Source organism: Sinohyriopsis cumingii, chromosome 15 (genome assembly GCF_028554795.1).
Source record: "Sinohyriopsis cumingii isolate HCF-2022 chromosome 15, ASM2855479v2, whole genome shotgun sequence".
In the NCBI taxonomy this organism is placed as follows: Eukaryota; Metazoa; Mollusca; class Bivalvia; order Unionida; family Unionidae; genus Sinohyriopsis; species Sinohyriopsis cumingii.
The window spans coordinates 42255587-42276803 of record NC_142975.1 but is presented as its reverse complement, the minus strand read 5'-3'; the positions used below and the strand labels follow the sequence as shown (position 1 = coordinate 42276803).

The window sequence follows — 21217 nt, the reverse complement described above, 5'->3', positions numbered from 1 at the left end:
TATTATGTGCATTTGGCGTACATTATCACTGTCATGCAGCTTTAGTAATATGGGCTTATGGTCTGTATTGCCACTGTCACATAGCTTTAGTATTATGGGCATATGGCCATCGTTATCAATTAACTAATGTCATTTTGACTGCAAAGCAATATCAGCTTAACACCTGAAACAAACTGGTTCATAGACTAAATATATTTTTTATCTCATATTCCATGCTTTCAGGCTTTGGAGATCAGATATGGCCTTGGGTTTCGAAATCCATTTTCATGTCCTTGATTATGCTTGAATTGTGACCAAACATTGACTATCTAATTTATACTGACTGATCAAAACAATGTACAAATTTGAGAAAGAAGAGCATTGTTGCGTGACGGATTGTTATGCCGACACTGTGGTAGGTATGTTATGGTTGGGGATGGGTGCTCCCGATATTGTATTTGAATTAGTATACAAGTCCCACCCAAACTCGATTTTGGTTAGAAGTTAAATTAGTGAAAGATAGATGTAAAGCTCCGAGCCCCCAGTCAGCAATGCCGACGGTTAAATGAGTGAATATACAGAAAAGTGAAGTTCAAAGAATAACAATTTAATAATAATTCGGTAATCACGTGCTTCAAATTTCCCAAGTACTCTCCTTCCGCTCGCCTCTGCAATACCATATTGTACCGTTTGATTACTAGTGTGAGATAGCTTCCCACCTGTCCTTGTATTCTATTCATCTGTGTATTCTTCCCTCCTATTCCTCCAATTCCTTCTCCTCTTCCTCCAAATTCCATCTCCACCTCGACTTTTCTATACTCCTCCTCCTTCTCCACTTTATCCTCCTCGACTCCTTTCCTCCTCTTCGACTCTCTCCACCGACTAGGCTTGTCGACTCTGGCTGCTCTGCTAGTCTCACTTCCGTCGCCCCTCTTAGAGACTCGGGACTCAACTGAACCGGAAAGTTACTTCACTTCTGGAAAATTTACAAGTTCGGGAGAAAGAATAATTTTTAGTGCCCATTGCAGCCAAAAAATGTAATTCAGCCATAATTGAATTATTCATGAATTAAATTTATTGAGTCCTTATGAAAACTATTCAGAGGTTGTTAAAGATTTAAGATGCAACCCCCAAGCTTGTATCAGTTCAGCTCTACAGTTTCATACTTTTCACATAACAAACTTCCCACACCGTTACACGTTGTTACATGCTATTACTCTTTGTTACATGCCATTACAATTTGTTACATGCCATAATAATGTGTTACATCGTTACTCCTTCGTCATCTTTGATAATTGTCTAAAGCAACAGTCTTAATCTTGTAAATATAGCAATTGGTTCACTGTCAATGCAGTATACTCATTCAGTCTGGTTTATAAATATACCGATCGCTTCCAATTAAGCGAGTCACTCACTTATTCTGGTTTATAGACATACCGATCGCTTCCAGTTCAGTGTGGGTCACTCACTCACTGTGGTTTATAAATACTCTGTATGCTTCCAGTTCGGTGCAGTTCCCTCAGTCTGGTTTGTAAATATACCAAGTCATTCCAGTTCGGTGTAGTTAACTCAGTCACTCTCGTTTATAAATATACCGATTGCTTCCAAATCAGTGTGGTTCAAATACTAATTCTGGTTTATATGTATACTGATTGCTTCCAGTTCTGTGCTTTTAATTATATAATTCTGGTTTATAAATATACCAAATGATTCCAGGTCAGTGTGGTTTACTTACTCATTCTGGTTTATAAATATACCTATTACTTCGAATTAAGTGTGGTTCACTGTCTCATTTTAGTTTATAAATATGCCAATTGCTTCCAGTTCTGGTTGGTTCACTTAATATTTCTGTGTTATAATTATACTAATAGGTTCCAGTTTAGTTCTGTTAACTCACTGATTCTGGTTTATAAATATAAAGATTGTTTCCAGTACATTGTAGTTCACTTACTCATTATTGGTTATAAATATGCAGATTACATCCAGTTTTGTGTATTTCACTTATTCCTTCTGGTTCATAAATATATTGATTACTTCCTATTCAGTTCAGTTAACACAATCATTCTCGTTACTAAATATAAAGATTGTTTCCAGTTCAGTGGAACTAAACTCACCATTTTGGTTTATAAATATACAGATTGCTTCCAGTTCTGTGTGCGTCTATTACTCATTCTGGTTTATAAATATACAGATTGCTTCCAGTTCAGTGCAGTTAACTCAGTCATTCTGGTTTATAATTATACTGATTGCTTCCAGTAGGTGTAGTTCACTCACTCATTCTGGTTTATAAATATACAGATTGTTTCCAGTTCAGTGTGGTTCACATACTGTTTTTGGTTTATTATTATTCCGATTGCTTCCAGTTCTGGGTGGGTCTGTTGCTCGTTCTGGTTTATACAGATACAGACTGCATTCAGTTCAGTGCAGTTAATTCAATCAATCTGGTTAATATTATACAAATGTTTTCCAGGTCTATGCAATTAACTCAATCATTCTTGTTTATAAATATACAGATTATTCCCAGTTCAGTGCAAATCACACACCCATTATGGTTTATAAATATACATATTGCTTCCAGTTCTATGTGAGACTCTCACTCATTCTGGTTTATACATATACAGATTGCTTCCAACTCAGTGCATTCAACTCAATATTTCTGTTTTTTATTATACCGATTGCTTCCAGTTCTGTGTGGCTCACTCACTCATTCTGGTTTATAAGTGTACCAGGTGTTTCCATTTCGGTGCATTTAACTCAGTCATTCTGGTTTATAAATATACAGATTACTTCCATTTCAGTGTTGTTTACTTACTCATTCTTGTTTATAAATGAACCGATTGCTTTCAGTTCTGTGTGGTTCACTTATTCATTCTGATTTTAAAAAAATATACTCATTGCTTTCATTTCAGTGCATCTAACTCAGCCATTCTGGTTTATAAATACAACCAATGATTCCAGTTATGTGTGATTCATTTCCCTCATTCTGGTTTATAAATATACTGATTGCTCCAGAGCAGTGCAGTTAACACAGTCATTCTGGTTTATAAATATACCTATTGCTTCCAGTTCAGTGTGGTTCACATCATCATTCTAGTTTATAAATATGCCAAATGCTTCCAGTTCTGGTTGGTTCACTTAATTTTTCTGGTTTATAATTATACTAATAGGTTCCAGTTTAGTTCAGTTAGCTCATTGATTCTGGTTTATAAATAGACAGATTGCTTCCAGTAGAGTGTAGTTTACTTATTCATTATTAGTTATAAATATTCAGATTAATTCCAGTTTTGTGTGTTTCACTTATTCAGTCTGTTTCATAAATATACTGATTACTTCCAATTCAGTTCAGTTAACACAATCATTCTCGTTTCTAAATATAAAGATTGCTTCCAGTTTAGTGCAGTTAACTCAATCATTCTGGTTTATAAATATACCGAATGCTTACAGGTCTGTGTGGGTCTCTTACTCATTAAGGTTTATAAATATTCTGATTGCTTCCTGTTCAGTGCAGTTAACTCAGTCATTTTGGTTTATGATAATACCAATTGCTTCCAGTTCGGTCTGGTTCACTAACTCATTATGTTTTATAAGTATACCGATTGCTTCCAGTTCAATGCAGTTAACTCAGTTATTCTGGTTTATACATATACCGATTGCTTCCAGTTCAGTGTGGTTCACTTATTCATTCTGGTTTACAAATATTCTGATTGCTTCCAGTTATGTGCAGTTAACTTGATCAGTTTGGTTTATAGATACACCGACTGCTTCCAGTGTAGCGCAGCTAACTCAGTCATTCTGGTTTATAGATTTAAAGATTGCCTCCAGTTCAGTGGGTTCCACTTACTCATTCTTGTTTATGTATATACTAATTGTTTCCAGTTCAGTGCAGTTAACTCCGTTATTCTAGATTATAAATATAAAGATTGCTTCCAATTCAGTGCAGTTAACTCAATCATTCTGTTTGATTAATATTCCGATTGCTTCCAGTTCTATGTGCGTCTCTTACTCATTCTGGTTTATAAAGATACAGATTGCCTCCATGCAGTTAACTCAATTATTCTGGTTTATAAATATACCAATTGCGTCCAGCTATGTGTGGGTCTTTTGCTCATTCTGGTTTACAAGTATACCGAGTGTTTCCATTTCAGTGCAGTTAACTCAATCATTCTGGTTTATAAATGTACCGATTCCTTCCAGGTTTTGTGTGATTCACTTATTCATTCTGATTTATTAATATACTGATTGCTTCCAGTTCAGTGCATTTAATTCTACAATTCTGGTTTATAAATACAACGATTGCTTCCAGATCTGTCTGATTCATTTCCCCATTCTGGTTTATAAATATACTGATTGATTCCAGTTCACTGCAGTTAACACAATGATTCTGGTTTAAAAATGTACCTTATAACTGCTTCCAGTTCAGTGCAGTTACCTCAATCATTCTCTTTTATAAATATACCAATTGCTTCAAATGCAGTGTCGTTCACTTACCCATTCTGTTTTAAATATACCGAATGGTTCCAGTTCTGTGTGGTTCACTAACTCATCCTGGTTTATAAAAGTACTGATTGCTTCCTGTTAAATGTGGTTTACTCAGTCATTCTCTTTTATAAATATACCGATTGTTTCCAGTTCAGTTAACTCATTAATTCTGGTTTATACATATACCGATTTCTTCCAGTTCAGTGTGGTTCAATTAATCATTTTGGTTTATAAATATACCGATTGCTTCCAGTTCAGTGCAGTTAACGCAGTCATTCTGGTTTATAAATAAACTGGTTGCTTCAAGTTCAGTGTTGTTCACTTACCCATTCTGTATTATAAACATACCGAATGGTTCCAGTTCTGTGTGGTTCACTTACTCATCATGGCTTATAAATATGCCAACTGGTTCCAGTTCAGTGCGGTTGACTCATTCATTCTGGTTTAAAAATATACTGATTGAATATCGTATTTGTTTTTCCACTCAGTGTTTTATCTCATATCCCAAATATATTCATTATTTAAGGGAAGTAAATAGCTATTCTAAAATATAACCTTTATGCTATCAACCAATCATTCTGGTTTATAAATATACTGATTGATTCCATTTCAGTGCATTTAACTCAGTCATTCTGGTTTATAAATATACTGATTGCTTCCAGTTCTGTGTGGTTCACTCATTCTGGTTTATAAATATACTGACTGATTCCAGTTCAGTGCAGTTAACTGAATAATTCTGGTTTATAAATATAGAGACTGGTTCCAGTTCAGTGTGGTTCACTCATTTTGGCTTATAAATATACTGATTGAATATTATATTTGTTTTTTCACTCTGTTGTATCTCATGTCCCAAATATAGTCATTTTTTAAAGGAAATAAGTATCGATTCTGAATTGTAATTTTTATGCTATCATTTAATAATGTTTTTACATAACTGCTATCACGGACCATTTTTGCATAAAATATGTAGTCGTTCATCTTTAATACCTTTTTTTAAAAACAAATCTAATTTTCCATTGACACACTCCATTGACATTACTCATTGGCACACACCATTGACATTACCCATTGACACACACCATTGACATTACCCATTGGCACACACCATTGACATTACCCATTGACACACACCATTGACATTAACCACTGACACACACCATTGACATTAACCATTGACATACACCATTGACATTAACCATTGATTGGGAAACTGAGAAAATTCATATATCATCATCATCATCATCTCATCATTTTGTATTTATTGTTTGATTTTATTGTCACTGGTAAATGATAATCTTTTTATCATTTGTAACTAATCTTGCGATCTTTCAATGGCACTCAATAGCCTCATAGTGCTGGTGTATCACCATAAAACCACAATTAATCAAGCATTCTTGCACTAAATTTAGCATTTGTAGATGACGTTTTTTAAAATGCTAAATTAGGAGTGTAGTCGAATAATAATAATAATAATAATAATGATAATAATAATATAAAGAGGGTAACAAATTTGGCCTTGATAAATCCAACTGCCACATGGTCCTTAGTGTATTGACAAGTTATTTTTATATTAAAATCACTTATACACACTCAAGCATGCTTGCACATGCACTCCCAAAGATAGATGCAGATGGGATAAATGTTTTTGTTTTCTTCAAATGGTTAGTTCTTCATCTCAGAATCTGGAGTTCATTATTTATGATGGATCTGAGTATATCCTTACTATCTGAAGATATCCTTTCTATCTGATATCCTTACTATCCTTACTATCTGATATCTTTACTATCTGATATCCTTACTATCTGATATCCTTACATGTGATATATGGAGAAGTTTGTTCTTCTTGTGCTTCCTGGAAAGATGCTCCCTGACATGCTTTTCAGTAGATTTTCAAAGTAGAGATATAACATATATGGCTTGATAGTTAGATGGCTCATTTTTTTGTTTCCTTAATGAATTTTTGAATACCTAATTTAAGTTAGCGGAAGTGATACTACAGTTAATACATTTTTTCAATAAATTTTAGCCAACATTTTCAGAGTTTTGGATTGAATTATATCGAGGTTTTCCTATTTGTTAATGTAATCCTACTATCAACAGTATCAGTAATGTAATTACAGGATAGTGAAACCAGCAAGATCATGTACCCTTTCATTCATGAAGGCAGTAGATTTTTTTATGTTAGGGTTGTAAAAGTACTTTCAAGTACTAGCTTACAAGTTGAGATAAACAACAAAGATCCTGATCTGACATCACCTAATACGCCTGCAAAGCAGGGTCTAAGTAATTTGTTATACAGGTTACTCTTAACAAACTGCAAAGATCCAGATATGCGGGCTAATTTGTTGATGGCAGATCATGGGCTGTGCACTTTGCACTTGGTTTCGTTTTATCAGAAAACATGGACAGTAATCGTCTCAAGCCTTTGGAGAACATAGCAAAAGATGGAGGTGCAGATGGTTTTTAATATCATTATCATTGGTGTAACTAGTGGAATGTCCTGTAATTTCACATTGACTTAGAAGTACTGCTTTTGTAGAGGTTAAATCTTTCAAGCGATTTCAGATGGATCTGTTATAGGCAATGGTTAAAAAGTTTGGAGCAATGACTTCTTGAAAAAGGGACGTTTATGTTTGATGGTGAGGGATTTCGCCTTGTTCCACCATAAATGCTAACTCTGTGTGTGTGTGTGTGTGTGTGTGTGTGTGAGAGAGAGAGAGAGAGAGAGAGAGAGAGAGAGAGAGATTTGGAATTGTTAATGTAGCTTTAATAAATTATACTGCTATGATGTCTGCAGTGTGGTAGTTTATAGTGATGTCTAGGACTTGGGCACCATGCCTCAGACATGTAGCATTGTGTCCCACCCAGTCACATTATCCTGACACCAGGCTGACCAGTCATGACACGAACCTCTTAATGCTGAGTGCCAAATGAAGCAGCTGCTAGTACCATTTTTGTAAGTCTTTGGTATAACTCAGACATTTTTTGAACCTTCGATCTTCCGCATTCAAGATTGATGCCCTAACAGTCTCAGACCAATGGCGTTGTCGGCTTGATAACTGGTAAACTCCTTAAATTATGGTTGTAGTTTCGTTTATTTAAGCTGAGTCACTGCAATTTGTTTAGTATACCATTGTGTTTGTTTTAAAGGTATACTTCTTTGAACTTCTGTGGGAACATGCTTGTCTGGGATAGTAAGAAAACTGGTTCCAGATAGACCAAATAGTCCCAGTCTGTTTTACAAATTCAATGAGCTAGATCTTCATATAGTTCAGAAAAATTCATATTCAGCAAATGTTTTTAAGACAACAGAACTGATGGTTATTCTTTTTGGAACATCGAATACCTGTGTAAGATGGTACAGTTATATCACGTGAAGTCATTTAGTGTTAGTATTATATCAACAAGTAGATCTGAGCTTTTTTTCTGAAATTTCTGATAGCGGAAATGTCAGAGAAATAATGGAGATCTACCTGTTGCTCTAGTGTTAGTATTGGAGGTGAAATCAATTTTGCAGTCACCCAAGATAATGTCTTCATTATTCAAAGCTAAAGCAGCCTCTAGCTTGCATTCAACTTGATTGGTACATGACACTCATGTGTGTGTGTGTGTGTTTGTGTGTGTGAGAGAGAGAGAGAGAGAGAGAGTTTGGAGGCTGATAAGCAGAGCAGATAATAACAGTCTCTAATACAGAATGTTAATTCGACCCATATTGATTACACAGTGGATAGTTTAAAATCTGTTCTTCTCCGATAGCTTAGGTTGTCTAAAACATGATAAACCCCTTCTCTTATGCTTTGACATCGATCACATCTATACAATGAAAATATGTTACTGGAAATATCAGTAAGGTACATTACAATAGGGAAACGTTTCACACAGTCCAGTTCCAGCAAGGTTGAATGCATTTTGATCATAAGCCTTAGTTCATCAATATTTGGTAGGATATGTCATACATTAATATTTTAACCCAAATGGTGTACAGTTTGCAATATTTGGTCGGATATGTCATACATTAATATTTTAACCCAAATGGTGTACAGTTTGCAGTATTTAGTAAGATATGTCATACATTAATAGTTTAACCCAAAGTGTGTACAGTTTCCATTTTGTTTTTCTAATCAGAGAGAAACTGAGGACAGATGTATTATCTTCTAACCACTACCAGCCTTAGCAGGGTGCGAAAGGTGTGGTTACACCAGGCCCATGAGCAAATGTGGATAATCCAAAACTTTTGGAGTTTGTTTAAAACAGATTATAAATAAAGCATAGTTTTTTTAAAAAAAACTTTAATATTCTATGAATATTTCACAGAATTTCTTTAGTGAAATAAAAATTAGATTTTGGGGGCCCATTGTCTTTATTTCGCACCAGGCCCACAAAATCATCACTGCTTCTAGCTATCTAGAAGAAGGTGCATTAAACCATTTTATGTACAGTAAAAAATAATACTTTGGATGATAAGACATCATACCCATACAGTGGCAACTGTTTGCAATTCCAGGTAAATATATCACATCTGTCATAATTTGTCCAGGTAAATATATCATGTTTGTTATAATTCCAGATATATATCTCACGTCTGGCATAATTCCAGATATATCACATCTGGCATAATTCATGTCTGGCATAATTCCAAGAAGATATAACACATCTGTTTAAATGGTTGGTTGTTGATAATATTCATAATCAATAAGTACAAAAGTCATCTTAAAAACATTTCCTGTGAACAATGTCTGGACCGTACTCATTATATTCTTGCTTGGAAATCCACATCTGTGCATAATTCGAAAGCGAGGCCAGGATTGAACCCCCTATCCACACGGAATATTGTCGATTGGGTGGCACTATAGTCTTGACTTTCATTCGGCTTGGTGCAACTGCAGCCATCTCCTTTTGCATTCTGTCAGCTAGACCTGATAAAAGAAGTTAAAGGTTACATATCTCATCATAACATGATATATAATTGCAGAGCACTAATTCCAGAAGGGTCGTACTTCCTATAGTACATGTAGATGTTTTAACTGATCCAGAATCCTTTTTCATTCACTCGTGTTCAAAATGCACTTACTATTATTCTAGGCAGTGTATTTGTTTTATAGAGTTCCGATATGTATATTGAATATAAATAATATTCTAGACAATGTACTTTTCCTAGGGTTCCAATGTGTATATTGGATATTAACATTGTTCTAGACAGTGTATTCGTTTATAGATTTCCAGAGTGCATATTATTTATATTAATATTATTATAGACTGCATATTTTGGAGAGTTCCAATGTGTATATTTTATTGCCTCCATTCTTCCCATTATCTCTAGGTCCAACTTTTTTCAATCCTGTTTTCCATTGCATTTTGGAAATCTAAGTATCAAGTATTCACTATGAGGTGAAAATATCTATATGTTTAAGAAATAGGTAATACATTAACATATCTCCCTAAGATTACACAGATTTATATTATATACTGACAGGAGTCTTCACCCATAAATAAAAATATACACATTTTATCCTGACAGGAGTCTTTACACAAGAATACAAAAACATTGTTATGTATATTTAATTTGCATTATTTGTAATTCAGGTTTTATTATTTCGTGATATGCTGTGCGGTATGTAAAAATGTATTTTTGTAGCTGACCTTGTCCAAAATAGTCAGTTTTTTAAACAACATTGTTTACCTTTCTTGACTAAAGGATACATATTAGGATTATTATCTTGACCTGAGTCAATGACATTGTGTTTACTATGTTTTTTATTTTATTTTTTACAGTAACAGACCTTTTAATTATAACTAAGATCTTGCAAATTTGGAACTTTCTAGAATAAAATTTTCCATTAGGTACAGTACTAAGGTGGGGTTTTTTATTTTTAGAAAATTCTAATTCTGACCTAGGTCAGGTAGAGGAGTATAAAAGTTTGTTTACTGACAAATTATTCATTCATGCAATATTGCAATAACATCTGAAGCAGAAATCAGTCTTATTGTTTTGTCCAGTATTTCATTTGGGCTTGAATTCATTTATTCAAATTATTTATTCCCTGTAAATACAAAGTGCTCGTGTAAAATAATATTCTCGGCAATAGAGACTTGGATTTTCAGTGAAATTCAAATAAGGCTATATTCTTGGAAATTATTATTGTGATTCAATAAAAGACTGTTGGAACATGATTACTACTGAGGACATCAAAGGCACATCAACACGTTCAGCGTTATATCTATTTTGGAATACCACTCCAGCTATTCAGTACATTACTCTTTGGGACATTTGTAAAAAAATTCTATGATTATTTCGGGATTTAGTTTTTGCAATACCTTAAAGTTTTTTTATGAACATTTTCACTTCGCATTCATTGGTAAAAATATTCGTTACAAAACTGGCTGGCTTTCTCTCTTTTCTGTTACTTTGTTATAAAGTCATAATAATATACACTTTATATTAGCAGTAGTCTTTACCCAAGAATACAAATTAATATATATATATATATATATATATATATATATATATATATATATATATATATATATATATATATATATATATATATATAATACTGTGACAGGAGTCTTAACCCAAGAATACAAATATATATATATATATATATATATATATATATATATATATATATATATATCGACAGGAAACTTTACCCAACAATACAAATATATGCACTTTATAATGACAGGAGTCTTTACCCTAGTATGTTTTTTACAATAATCAAGCACACAAATTAAAATGTTATGATGTCTAAAAAAGGTGCAAGAAGATTTGGTAATAAAGGTTTGTATGAAATCGATAGTTAAATTAGTTAAATGGTTTCCATATGTGAACTAATCCTAGTACGTTTAAGTGACAAAATACACAAACATACATAAGCAATCCATTATATATATATATATATATATATATATATATATATATATATATATATATATATATATATATGTACGTATGTATAGAGAAAGAAAGAACATATTTTTCTTTACAAAAGAAAATGAAATCCAAATAGATGCTATGGTACATACCAGGAATCATGGTGGATCCCCCTGACAATACAATGTTGCTATAGAGATCCCTTCTGATGTCAATACCACACTTCATAATAGAGCTGTGAATGAGCTCGTGTGCTCCACGTAATTCCCTACCTGAAATAAAGAAGGTAGTTGTTGAATGACGTGATGCTAGAAATGAGGTGGATCCTTGTTTATTAGTTCATAAAATTGTACATTTTCCTCCCCACTTATGTGCAATTTAATTAACGGATGCATGGATTGATGTGTAGTGTGGCACGATAAGGCCAGTATCAATATGTTACTTTTCATTTTCAAATACATATTGTAACTCTTTCCATTTCATTTTTTTTAGGTGAAAGTTAACGACAAAGTTTTATTCGTTCTCTAAACCCATCTGCTTTCTCGCAGATCTAAGGGACTTATAGCACCTTACGAAAATAAAAACACATACACCACAGGAAGTTGGTCCATCTTCTTGAATCCAGTTTTGACGCACTTTAAGTATTTATTTTCACCTTTTAAGAAATCTAATTCTTAGTGATATCTCTCTTTACTTTGGAAACATTATTCAATTTAGAAAAGTACGGATCAGAAATGACAATGATACATTCCCCCGTACTCTTCTCAACGAGCTTTTATTAGACGACCCCTGGTTGTAAAGATCGTACAGTACGTCACCAATTTTGACGCACATCACAGATGTCCATCTTTCCCTGTGATTCTGTTGTACAAAAGCTCTGACGTAAATAATATAGTTCAAAACATCAATAACACCAAAACGTTTATAGGTAAAATGACATTAAAAAACAAGCGTTCCTAAAGGTTCTCTTATTCTTGCCATCATCTTCATTGTGGAACATATTTTGTCGCAAAAGCCGAAATAATCAAATTATGGAAAATCATGTTCATGTCATGATAAGAATGGTATTTATGGTTAGAAGTATTAGATTTAGTGTACGATTGTTTTCCAATACTTAATTTGAATTGTTAATATACGTAACCTCAGCCTTTGAATGTATTTTTTGCAGCCTTTAAAACTTTTGTCTCTAAATTGTAAGTAATCAGATATAAAAGACATAATGTTACAGGAGAGCTTGCTTTTATTATTTGCAATTCTTACCATTATCAAATCAATTAAAATTTAAAAAATGGTTCAAGAATGTAAAACATATACATATAGCACTCTTAAATTCTAATCCTTCTGCGGCTCGTTGTCACATTAAAGATTTGTAAAAACATCTTTAAAATAAGTTTAGAAATATTAATATAGCTACTCATGATTCCAACTTACTGTGTGCTGCACTTTATCATATAAAAGTAGTTACGTCAGAATTATCATTGATCAGAGAGAGAGAGACACACACAGAGAGAGAGAGAGAGAGAGAGAGAGAGAGAGAGAGAATGCACCAAAACTTGAATATTTTATTAAGTTATTGTAATTATATACATGTATCTTGGGTTGATGAGCGTGTTCTAGGACAGTCTTATTGTCTTTCCTTCAGCAAGTACCAACAAGGGAAAAAACTCTACGATGTCTGCAGTGTGACAGTTTATAGTGATGTCTAGCACTGGGGCATCATGCCGCAGACATGTAGCATGATGTCCCACACAGTCACATTATCCTGACACTAACCTCTTAATGCTGAGCGCCAAGCGGGGCAGCTGTTAGTACCATTTTTGTAAGTCTTTGGTATGACTCGGCCGCACTTTTTTATATAGGTTGGATTCAATATAATTGTATGCACGTGTCCTGGGTAGGCGAGAGCGTCTTCTAAGAGCCTTGTGGTAAGCTACTGACTTTCAGGGTGATAGGGAGAAATATTAAACTGTTGGATTTCTAATTCATGCACAAGTTGTTTGAAAATATTATCATTTTACCCTTGAAAACACTGCCAAAACTTTTAGAACAGTTTTCGCTTTAATAGTCTTCACAGGAATAGCCTATGGAAATTTTGTGGGCGCACACATTATGGTCAACAACTATTGGTTGCTTGATTTTGTATTAAGTAAGGAACCGACAGTTTACCATTTATCGGCTAAACGGTTTGTCAAATGGTCAATTGAAGAATAGGTTGCAGATGAGTGATGTGCCATAGGCATGTTCTGGTTGAGATTTCCTACCATTTGACAGGTGTGACCAGATCTACAGTACTTATGAACTTCACTTTAATTTTATGCCATTAAAAAGATTCAGAATCTTGTGATAAGTCTTATTGAGACCTAATTGATCAGCTTGATTGCTCACTGACCACTCATCACCAACAGGTACATCAGGTGGTCTACATTTTCTCATAATGACCCCATTTTTCACAATGAAGCAAACTGGTACTTGTGCAGCTTCACTTTCTGAAACCTAGCCTTGTGTCTTCTCTGAGGAATATTACTTGGAGGCCTATAACTCTCATTAAAATGTATTGCTTACTTATAAAGTATCTGTTACGTTCTATTCAAATATCTCACAACTGCAGTCGTCAGAAATTGGCTAGTGGTTTCTATTATTCTGTGAAGAACCTTACTTATGAATCTCTCTCGCGAATAGACAAGAAAGATAAAGTACGGTCTTGAGGTGCAATTATTTGCAATTTGCTCAGAGCTTATGAGGTCTCTACTGATATAAAATGTAGAATTTGCACTGAATTGCTATAAAATAATAAACATTTCTAAATTGATAAAATTGTGAATGAAAATATATAAACAAATTAGGACCTTAAACCTTGCTTGTAAGCGATCATCCTATTCTAACATCATGCGGAAACGGTAATTTACATCCACAAAATGTCCAAATAAAAAAGTGGTGGGAAGTTTGAGCGGAAATGTTACATTGTGTATACTTCTAACTGTATACACTTTGATATATTTAATTTATTTTATGTCTCTTGCAGGCCACCTCATTTCCGAATGTAAATACTCTGGGGAAACCAGCTGACCTTAATGCAACAATATAATTCAAACGATATTTTAAAATAAGGCGCATAAACATGCCATAAAGTGGTATAACCTCTTATTGCTAGGGTCAGGGGAGTAGTCGTGTTTTAAGAAATTGATGTGTCACAGCGCCATCTGTTGTTATAATAAGGCATTAGGTTATGCTAACTTCCCTGATGCTAACGTGCAACATGCTAGATGATACATTATAATCATGCTTTAGAAGATGCAATCTGTCATAAAGAATGGACTATGAAAACATTTTGAAGTAACTGTGTTGCAAAGGCAAAATGTATGTAATGCAAAATAAAATGAACAGTTGGAACAATTTAACTCGTGTTATATATAAAGTTTATAAATAGAATATTAAAACTTGTAATAACTGATATAGCACTTGTCATACGACAAACTTTAGAAGCAATTCCGTAGCTGGCAAACTGCAAGATACAATGACGCAGAAGGGAAGTAAATCTAAGCACTTGCAAGCAGCCATTTACAGCTTGCATCAGTGAAGAACAGAAAATTCATGACTAGAATTATGAATGTAGCATCTGCATGCAGTCATTTACAATAATGCAGCAGAAAAGTAACACTTGTAAACTGCCACGTACACTTTGCATCAATGACGAATACACTATACATGGATAGAATTATGAAAGTAGTACTCGCAAGCAGACTTTACAATAATGCATTCAGGAAGAAAAAAGAAAATACAGGCATATAATTTTGGCGGTAATCCCTCTCCATATTATTTTTGTTCTCTTTTTAATTTGTAACTTGTTGACAAATAATGTTACTGTTTTGTCTAATCAATTCGTATTTATTATACATTAGATGCAGGATACTTTTCGTCCGCGTTTTGAAGGCACTGTTGTGTATCCTTTTGAAACAAAATACAGAAATGCAAACAACATTATTGCAATACTGTGATCATCCAACTTGAAATATTATAACAATTTTTTAAATTCCAGTTGTAAGTAGGATAGATACCAATAAATGCCGGCTGGAACAAGACCTCTGGACACCGGAAGCGCTCGTTGCCAATAGTGATGACCCCTCCATCCGGAAGTTCGTACGATTTTTCTACCGTAGAAGAAGATGCTGCAGTCGAGTTTTCTTTGTCAAAGTCAATTGCACAGTAGCACAGCTTCTCTTTTATATCCCTGACGATTTCAAATTCCGCTAAAATAAAATTTGTAACTAACAAAATCAGATCTTCATAATTTTTCGTAACTGAAATATAAATAATTAATGAAAAGTGTGAACGGAACAGTCCATCTACTTACCTAACCCTTAACTTGTCATTTTGTAGGAGATCTTTCCAAAACAGCGTACGTTGGACAATTATGAATCTGACATCATTCTGCATTTCATCTTTCCTAACTATTCCTAAAATTCATTTTATCATAAATGCAGGTATATTATGATATTCTTTTTTGTGGTCATGTTATGGAAGTGATCATGGGGTGGGAGAAATTGAACATAATGAAAATCCCATCGTTCAGCGCATTGCAGATGGATGCTAAGATCATCAGTAGTATATAACAGATTCGTATTACATCAGGCCATAGACAACCTTATTATAATATGCGAAAAGTGACATCCAAATCTAACCCCCATGCCCACAAACAATTTTTGTTATCAAAAACCTCATTGATACATTTTATAAACATTATGATTACTAGCCCCGCCATAGATCACCATATATTTTATAAATCAAGACTCTACACCTGTGAAACAAAATTTAGTAAAACAATGAGCCGAGTTCTGAGGTTATAACAATGACAGCGTAAATCAGTAAGACATGGCATTGACACTTAAGAGAAGCATAACGACTGTGCGTAAGCGCCAATACCTCATTGCTTTAGGTGTTCATTGGGCTAAAACACCCCCGCTAAAGAAATAGATGATAAAATGTCAAAATACCCTTTTTATATTTCCAAATTTATAAAATTTAATAGTGCAAAGAAAAACAAATATGCTATGTCTAGACTAATACTGTATTTATCTATATTAACATTTTCTACGTAAGCGGAATTACGAACACGGCCAGCTTTCAATTCCAATGCATGCAGGCTGTACAAAAGAGGCACTAATGTCGGTATTTACTTCTTCAGCAGTTTATCAGTTTTGGTGTAAACAAATCAGGATGTATATCAATGCATATGAAAATAACTGTGCGATAAATTGGAAGAGGCTGTGCCTATCAAATGACATGTATTTACTTCTCACTCAAAATGGCTCAATACTTTTTGTAATATACCAATTAATACTGATAACAGTTCACCATGAGATTGAGATGTCTTACGATAATGCAATTTGTGGAACACTGAGCACCTTAGAATACGTATCAAGCGGATCTGACATGGATTTTTAGAGGATGGGTGAACATGGATTGCAATAGAACCTTTCACATGATCCTACCTGGAATAAACAGGAAAGGAATTATTCAATTTCAAAGAAACAGCTTTAAGTACTTAAAAGGAGGCTTCAGTGAGCTATGAAAAGTAACACCAGCAACCAGAGGATCTAAACAAAGAAGAAAAATAACTCCAGAGGTAACGCAGTAGATATAAATAACAAATTGGGGAGTAGTTTGTCGTACAACATCAGATATTGTGCTTGCAACCATATAGCAACCAAAAACAAAAATAACAGTGCGGAATGTGCCTAATCTGTGCATGAGTTTGTAACTATATAACAATCAAAAACATGAAAACGTTGACCGTGCGTAACATGTGAATATGTTTGTAACTACAAAGCAACCAAAACATAACTTGAACATTGCATATCGTGTGACTGTGTCTGCAACTTTGTAGCAACTATAAACACAAGAATATGGACTGTGTCTAAGGTGCGAATGTATTAGCAATTATATAGCAAAATGACAAAGCATAGTAACATTGTATGTGCCTTTTAAGATAATGTGTTTGTATTTATATAGCAATCGAAAGCATATCGAACTGGGCTGAGCATGACGTGAATGTGTACATAGCAACCAAGAGCGTATCAGCACAGAGTGTGCCTGACTTGCGAATGTAAAATTATATAGCAACCAAAATCAGGGTAGCGTTGAATGTGCCTATCATGATTATATGTTTGTAATTATGCAGCAACCAACATCAGGGTAACGTTGACTGTACCTATCGTGATTATATGTTTGTAATTATACAACAACCAAAATCAGGGTAACGTTGACTGTACCTACCATGATTATATGTTTGTAATTATACAACAACCAAAATCAGGGTAACGTTGACTGTACCTATCATGATTATATGTTTGTAATTATACAACAACCAAAAATCAGGGTGACGTTGACTGTACCTATCATGATTATATGTTTGTAATTATACAACAACCAAAATCAGGGTGACGTTGACTGTACCTATCATGATTATATGTTTGTAATTATACAACAACCAAAAATCAGGGTAACGTTGACTGTACCTATCATGATTATATGTTTGTAATTATACAACAACCAAAATCAGGGTAACGTTGACTGTACCTATCATGATTATATGTTTGTAATTATACAGCAACCAAAATCAGGGTAACGTTGACTGTACCTATCATGATTATATGTTTGTAATTATACAACAACCAAAATCAGGGTAACGTTGACTGTACCTATCATGATTATATGTTTGTAATTATACAACAACCAAAATCAGGGTAACGTTGACTGTACCTATCATGATTATATGTTTGTAATTATACAACAACCAAAATCAGGGTAACGTTGACTGTACCTATCATGATTATATGTTTGTAATTATACAGCAACCAAAATCAGGGTAACGTTGACTGTACCTATCATGATTATATGTTTGTAATTATACAACCAAAATCAGGGTAACGTTGACTGTACCTATCATGATTATATGTTTGTAATTATACAACAACCAAAATCAGGGTATCGTTGACTGTACCTATCGTGATTATATGTTTGTAATTATACAACAACCAAAATCAGGGTAACGTTGACTGTACCTATCGTGATTATATGTTTGTAATTATACAACCAAAATCAGGGTAACGTTGACTGTACCTATCATGATTATATATTTGTAATTATACAACCAAAATCAGGGTAACGTTGACTGTACCTATCATGATTATATGTTTGTAATTATACAACCAAAATCAGGGTAACGTTGACTGTACCTATCATGATTATATATTTGTAATTATACAACCAAAATCAGGGTAACGTTGACTGTACCTACCATGATTATATGTTTGTAATTATGCAGCAACCAACATCAGGGTAACGTTGACTGTACCTATCATGATTATATGTTTGTAATTATACAACAACCAAAAATCAGGGTAACGTTGACTGTACCTATCATGATTATATATTTGTAATTATACAACCAAAATCAGGGTAACGTTGACTGTACCTATCATGATTATATATTTGTAATTATACAACCAAAATCAGGGTAACGTTGACTGTACCTACCATGATTATATGTTTGTAATTATGCAGCAACCAACATCAGGGTAACGTTGACTGTACCTATCGTGATTATATGTTTGTAATTATACAACAACCAAAATCAGGGTAACGTTGACTGTACCTATCATGATTATATGTTTGTAATTATACAACCAAAATCAGGGTAACGTTGACTGTACCTATCATGATTATATATTTGTAATTATACAACCAAAATCAGGGTAACGTTGACTGTACCTATCATGATTATATGTTTGTAATTATACAACCAAAATCAGGGTAACGTTGACTGTACCTATCATGATTATATATTTGTAATTATACAACCAAAATCAGGGTAACGTTGACTGTACCTACCATGATTATATGTTTGTAATTATGCAGCAACCAACATCAGGGTAACGTTGACTGTACCTATCATGATTATATGTTTGTAATTATACAACAACCAAAAATCAGGGTAACGTTGACTGTACCTATCATGATTATATATTTGTAATTATACAACCAAAATCAGGGTAACGTTGACTGTACCTATCATGATTATATGTTTGTAATTATACAACCAAAATCAGGGTAACGTTGACTGTACCTATCATGATTATATATTTGTAATTATACAACCAAAATCAGGGTAACGTTGACTGTACCTATCATGATTATATATTTGTAATTATACAGCAATCAATAGCATATCGACCTGGTCTGCGCCTGACATGTGAATGGGTTTGTAACCATGCAGCAACCAAAACAACATAGCAACGTGGATTTAGCATAATGTATGAATATAACTGTAACCATACAGCAACCACAACAACAAAAAAGACATGGACAGTGTCTATTGCGTGAATGTGTTTGTAATAATAGAGTTTTTGCTCCAGTTTTGAGCTTTACTAATTTTTCAACAAACTTTCGCAGGTTTTCCTCAATGGTTAATCTGGTTATTTAAATAAGAAAGACCTTACGTGCCTTAGGTATTGTTAAATGAACGTTTAAACTTATCAATGTGGATTGTGGCTAACGTGTGAATGTGTTGAGATCCATCAATTATTCACAGACATAACGTGGACTGTTGATGAAGTAAGTAACATATTATTACGTTTATTAACTGTACTATTAATTATTTTTTAATGATATGTGTTAATTGATATTTGTCTTTCTATTTAGGTACATAAGAGAATATATGAATTTAACGATAATTGCAAGTTTTGTCTGTATTATTCAAATAAAGTAAATAAATGAATATGTACTATCTGACAATTTAGTTTGATGTGTTATTATTACCAAACTGGGCCTAACCAAACAGCAACCCAAGACGTAGCAAAGTGGACTGTTTATGACCAGACTGCGCCTAACCAAACAGCAATACAAGACGTAGCAAAGTGGACTGTTTATGACCAGACTGTGCCTAACCAAACAGCAACCCAAGTCATAGCACCGTGGACATTTTATGACCGGGATGTACCTAACCATACATAAATCCAAGACATAGCACCATGGACTCTTTATTACCAGACTGTGCCTACTCATACCGCAACCCAAGACAAAGTACCGTGTACATTTTATTAGCAGACTGTGCCTAACCCTACAGCAGCCCAAAACGCAGCACATTGGACTGTTTATGATCAGAATGAGCCTAACCATACAGCAACCCAAGACGTAGAACCATGGACTGTTTATTACCAGACTGTGCATAACCGTACAACGACTCAAAACGTAACACCGTGGATTGTTTATTACCAGACTGTGCCTAACCATACATCAACCATAGACGTATCACCGTGGACTGTTTATTACCAGACTGTACATAACCGTACAGGAGCCCAAGACGGAGAACCATGGACTGTTTATTACCGGACTGTGTTTAATCATACAGGAACCCAAGACGTAGGACTGTGAAATGTGTATGACCAGGCTGTGCCTACTCGTACAGCAACCCAATACGTATCACTGAGGACTGTTTGTGACCAGACAGTGCCTAAAAATACAGCAACCCAAGACATAGCACTGTGAACTGTTTATGACCAGACAGTGCCTAGCCAAATAGCAACCCAAGACGTAGTACCGTAAACTGTTTACGGCCAGACGGTGCCTAACCCTATAGCATTCCCAAGACGTAGCACTTTGGACTGTTTATTACCAGAATGCGCCTAAGCAATGCAACTTTGTGTGCACGTGTAGAGTACAGGTTTTGTTTGCTTAAGCTTTGTGAGATGTGGGTGTCAGAGATGCAATCATCAACAACTTGCAATATAAAGATTCATATTACTGGAGTGCTTTTCCTGTGTCTAGATCCGACACCGTCCAGTTACACAATGTTCTAGCTTTAGCACGAAGAGAGCTATGAAAGAA

At 34.2% G+C, this 21217-nt stretch overlaps 1 protein-coding gene across 1 annotated transcript in view; it reads right to left on the bottom strand.

Annotated features, from left to right (window-relative positions):
• Positions 1-8725: 8725 nt before the first annotated feature.
• LOC149781690 (actin-3-like) overlaps positions 8726-21217 on the bottom strand; it is a 30979-nt gene continuing 18487 nt past the window's right edge. Inside the window, exons 6-8 of the mRNA XM_089935782.1 lie at positions 15388-15579; positions 11485-11604; positions 8726-9374 (exon numbers count right to left, since the gene is read on the bottom strand). Coding sequence (XP_089791908.1) covers positions 9169-9374; positions 11485-11604; positions 15388-15579 — 518 coding nt within the window. The 3' untranslated portion in view covers positions 8726-9168. The remainder of the gene's footprint in view (positions 9375-11484; positions 11605-15387; positions 15580-21217) is intronic.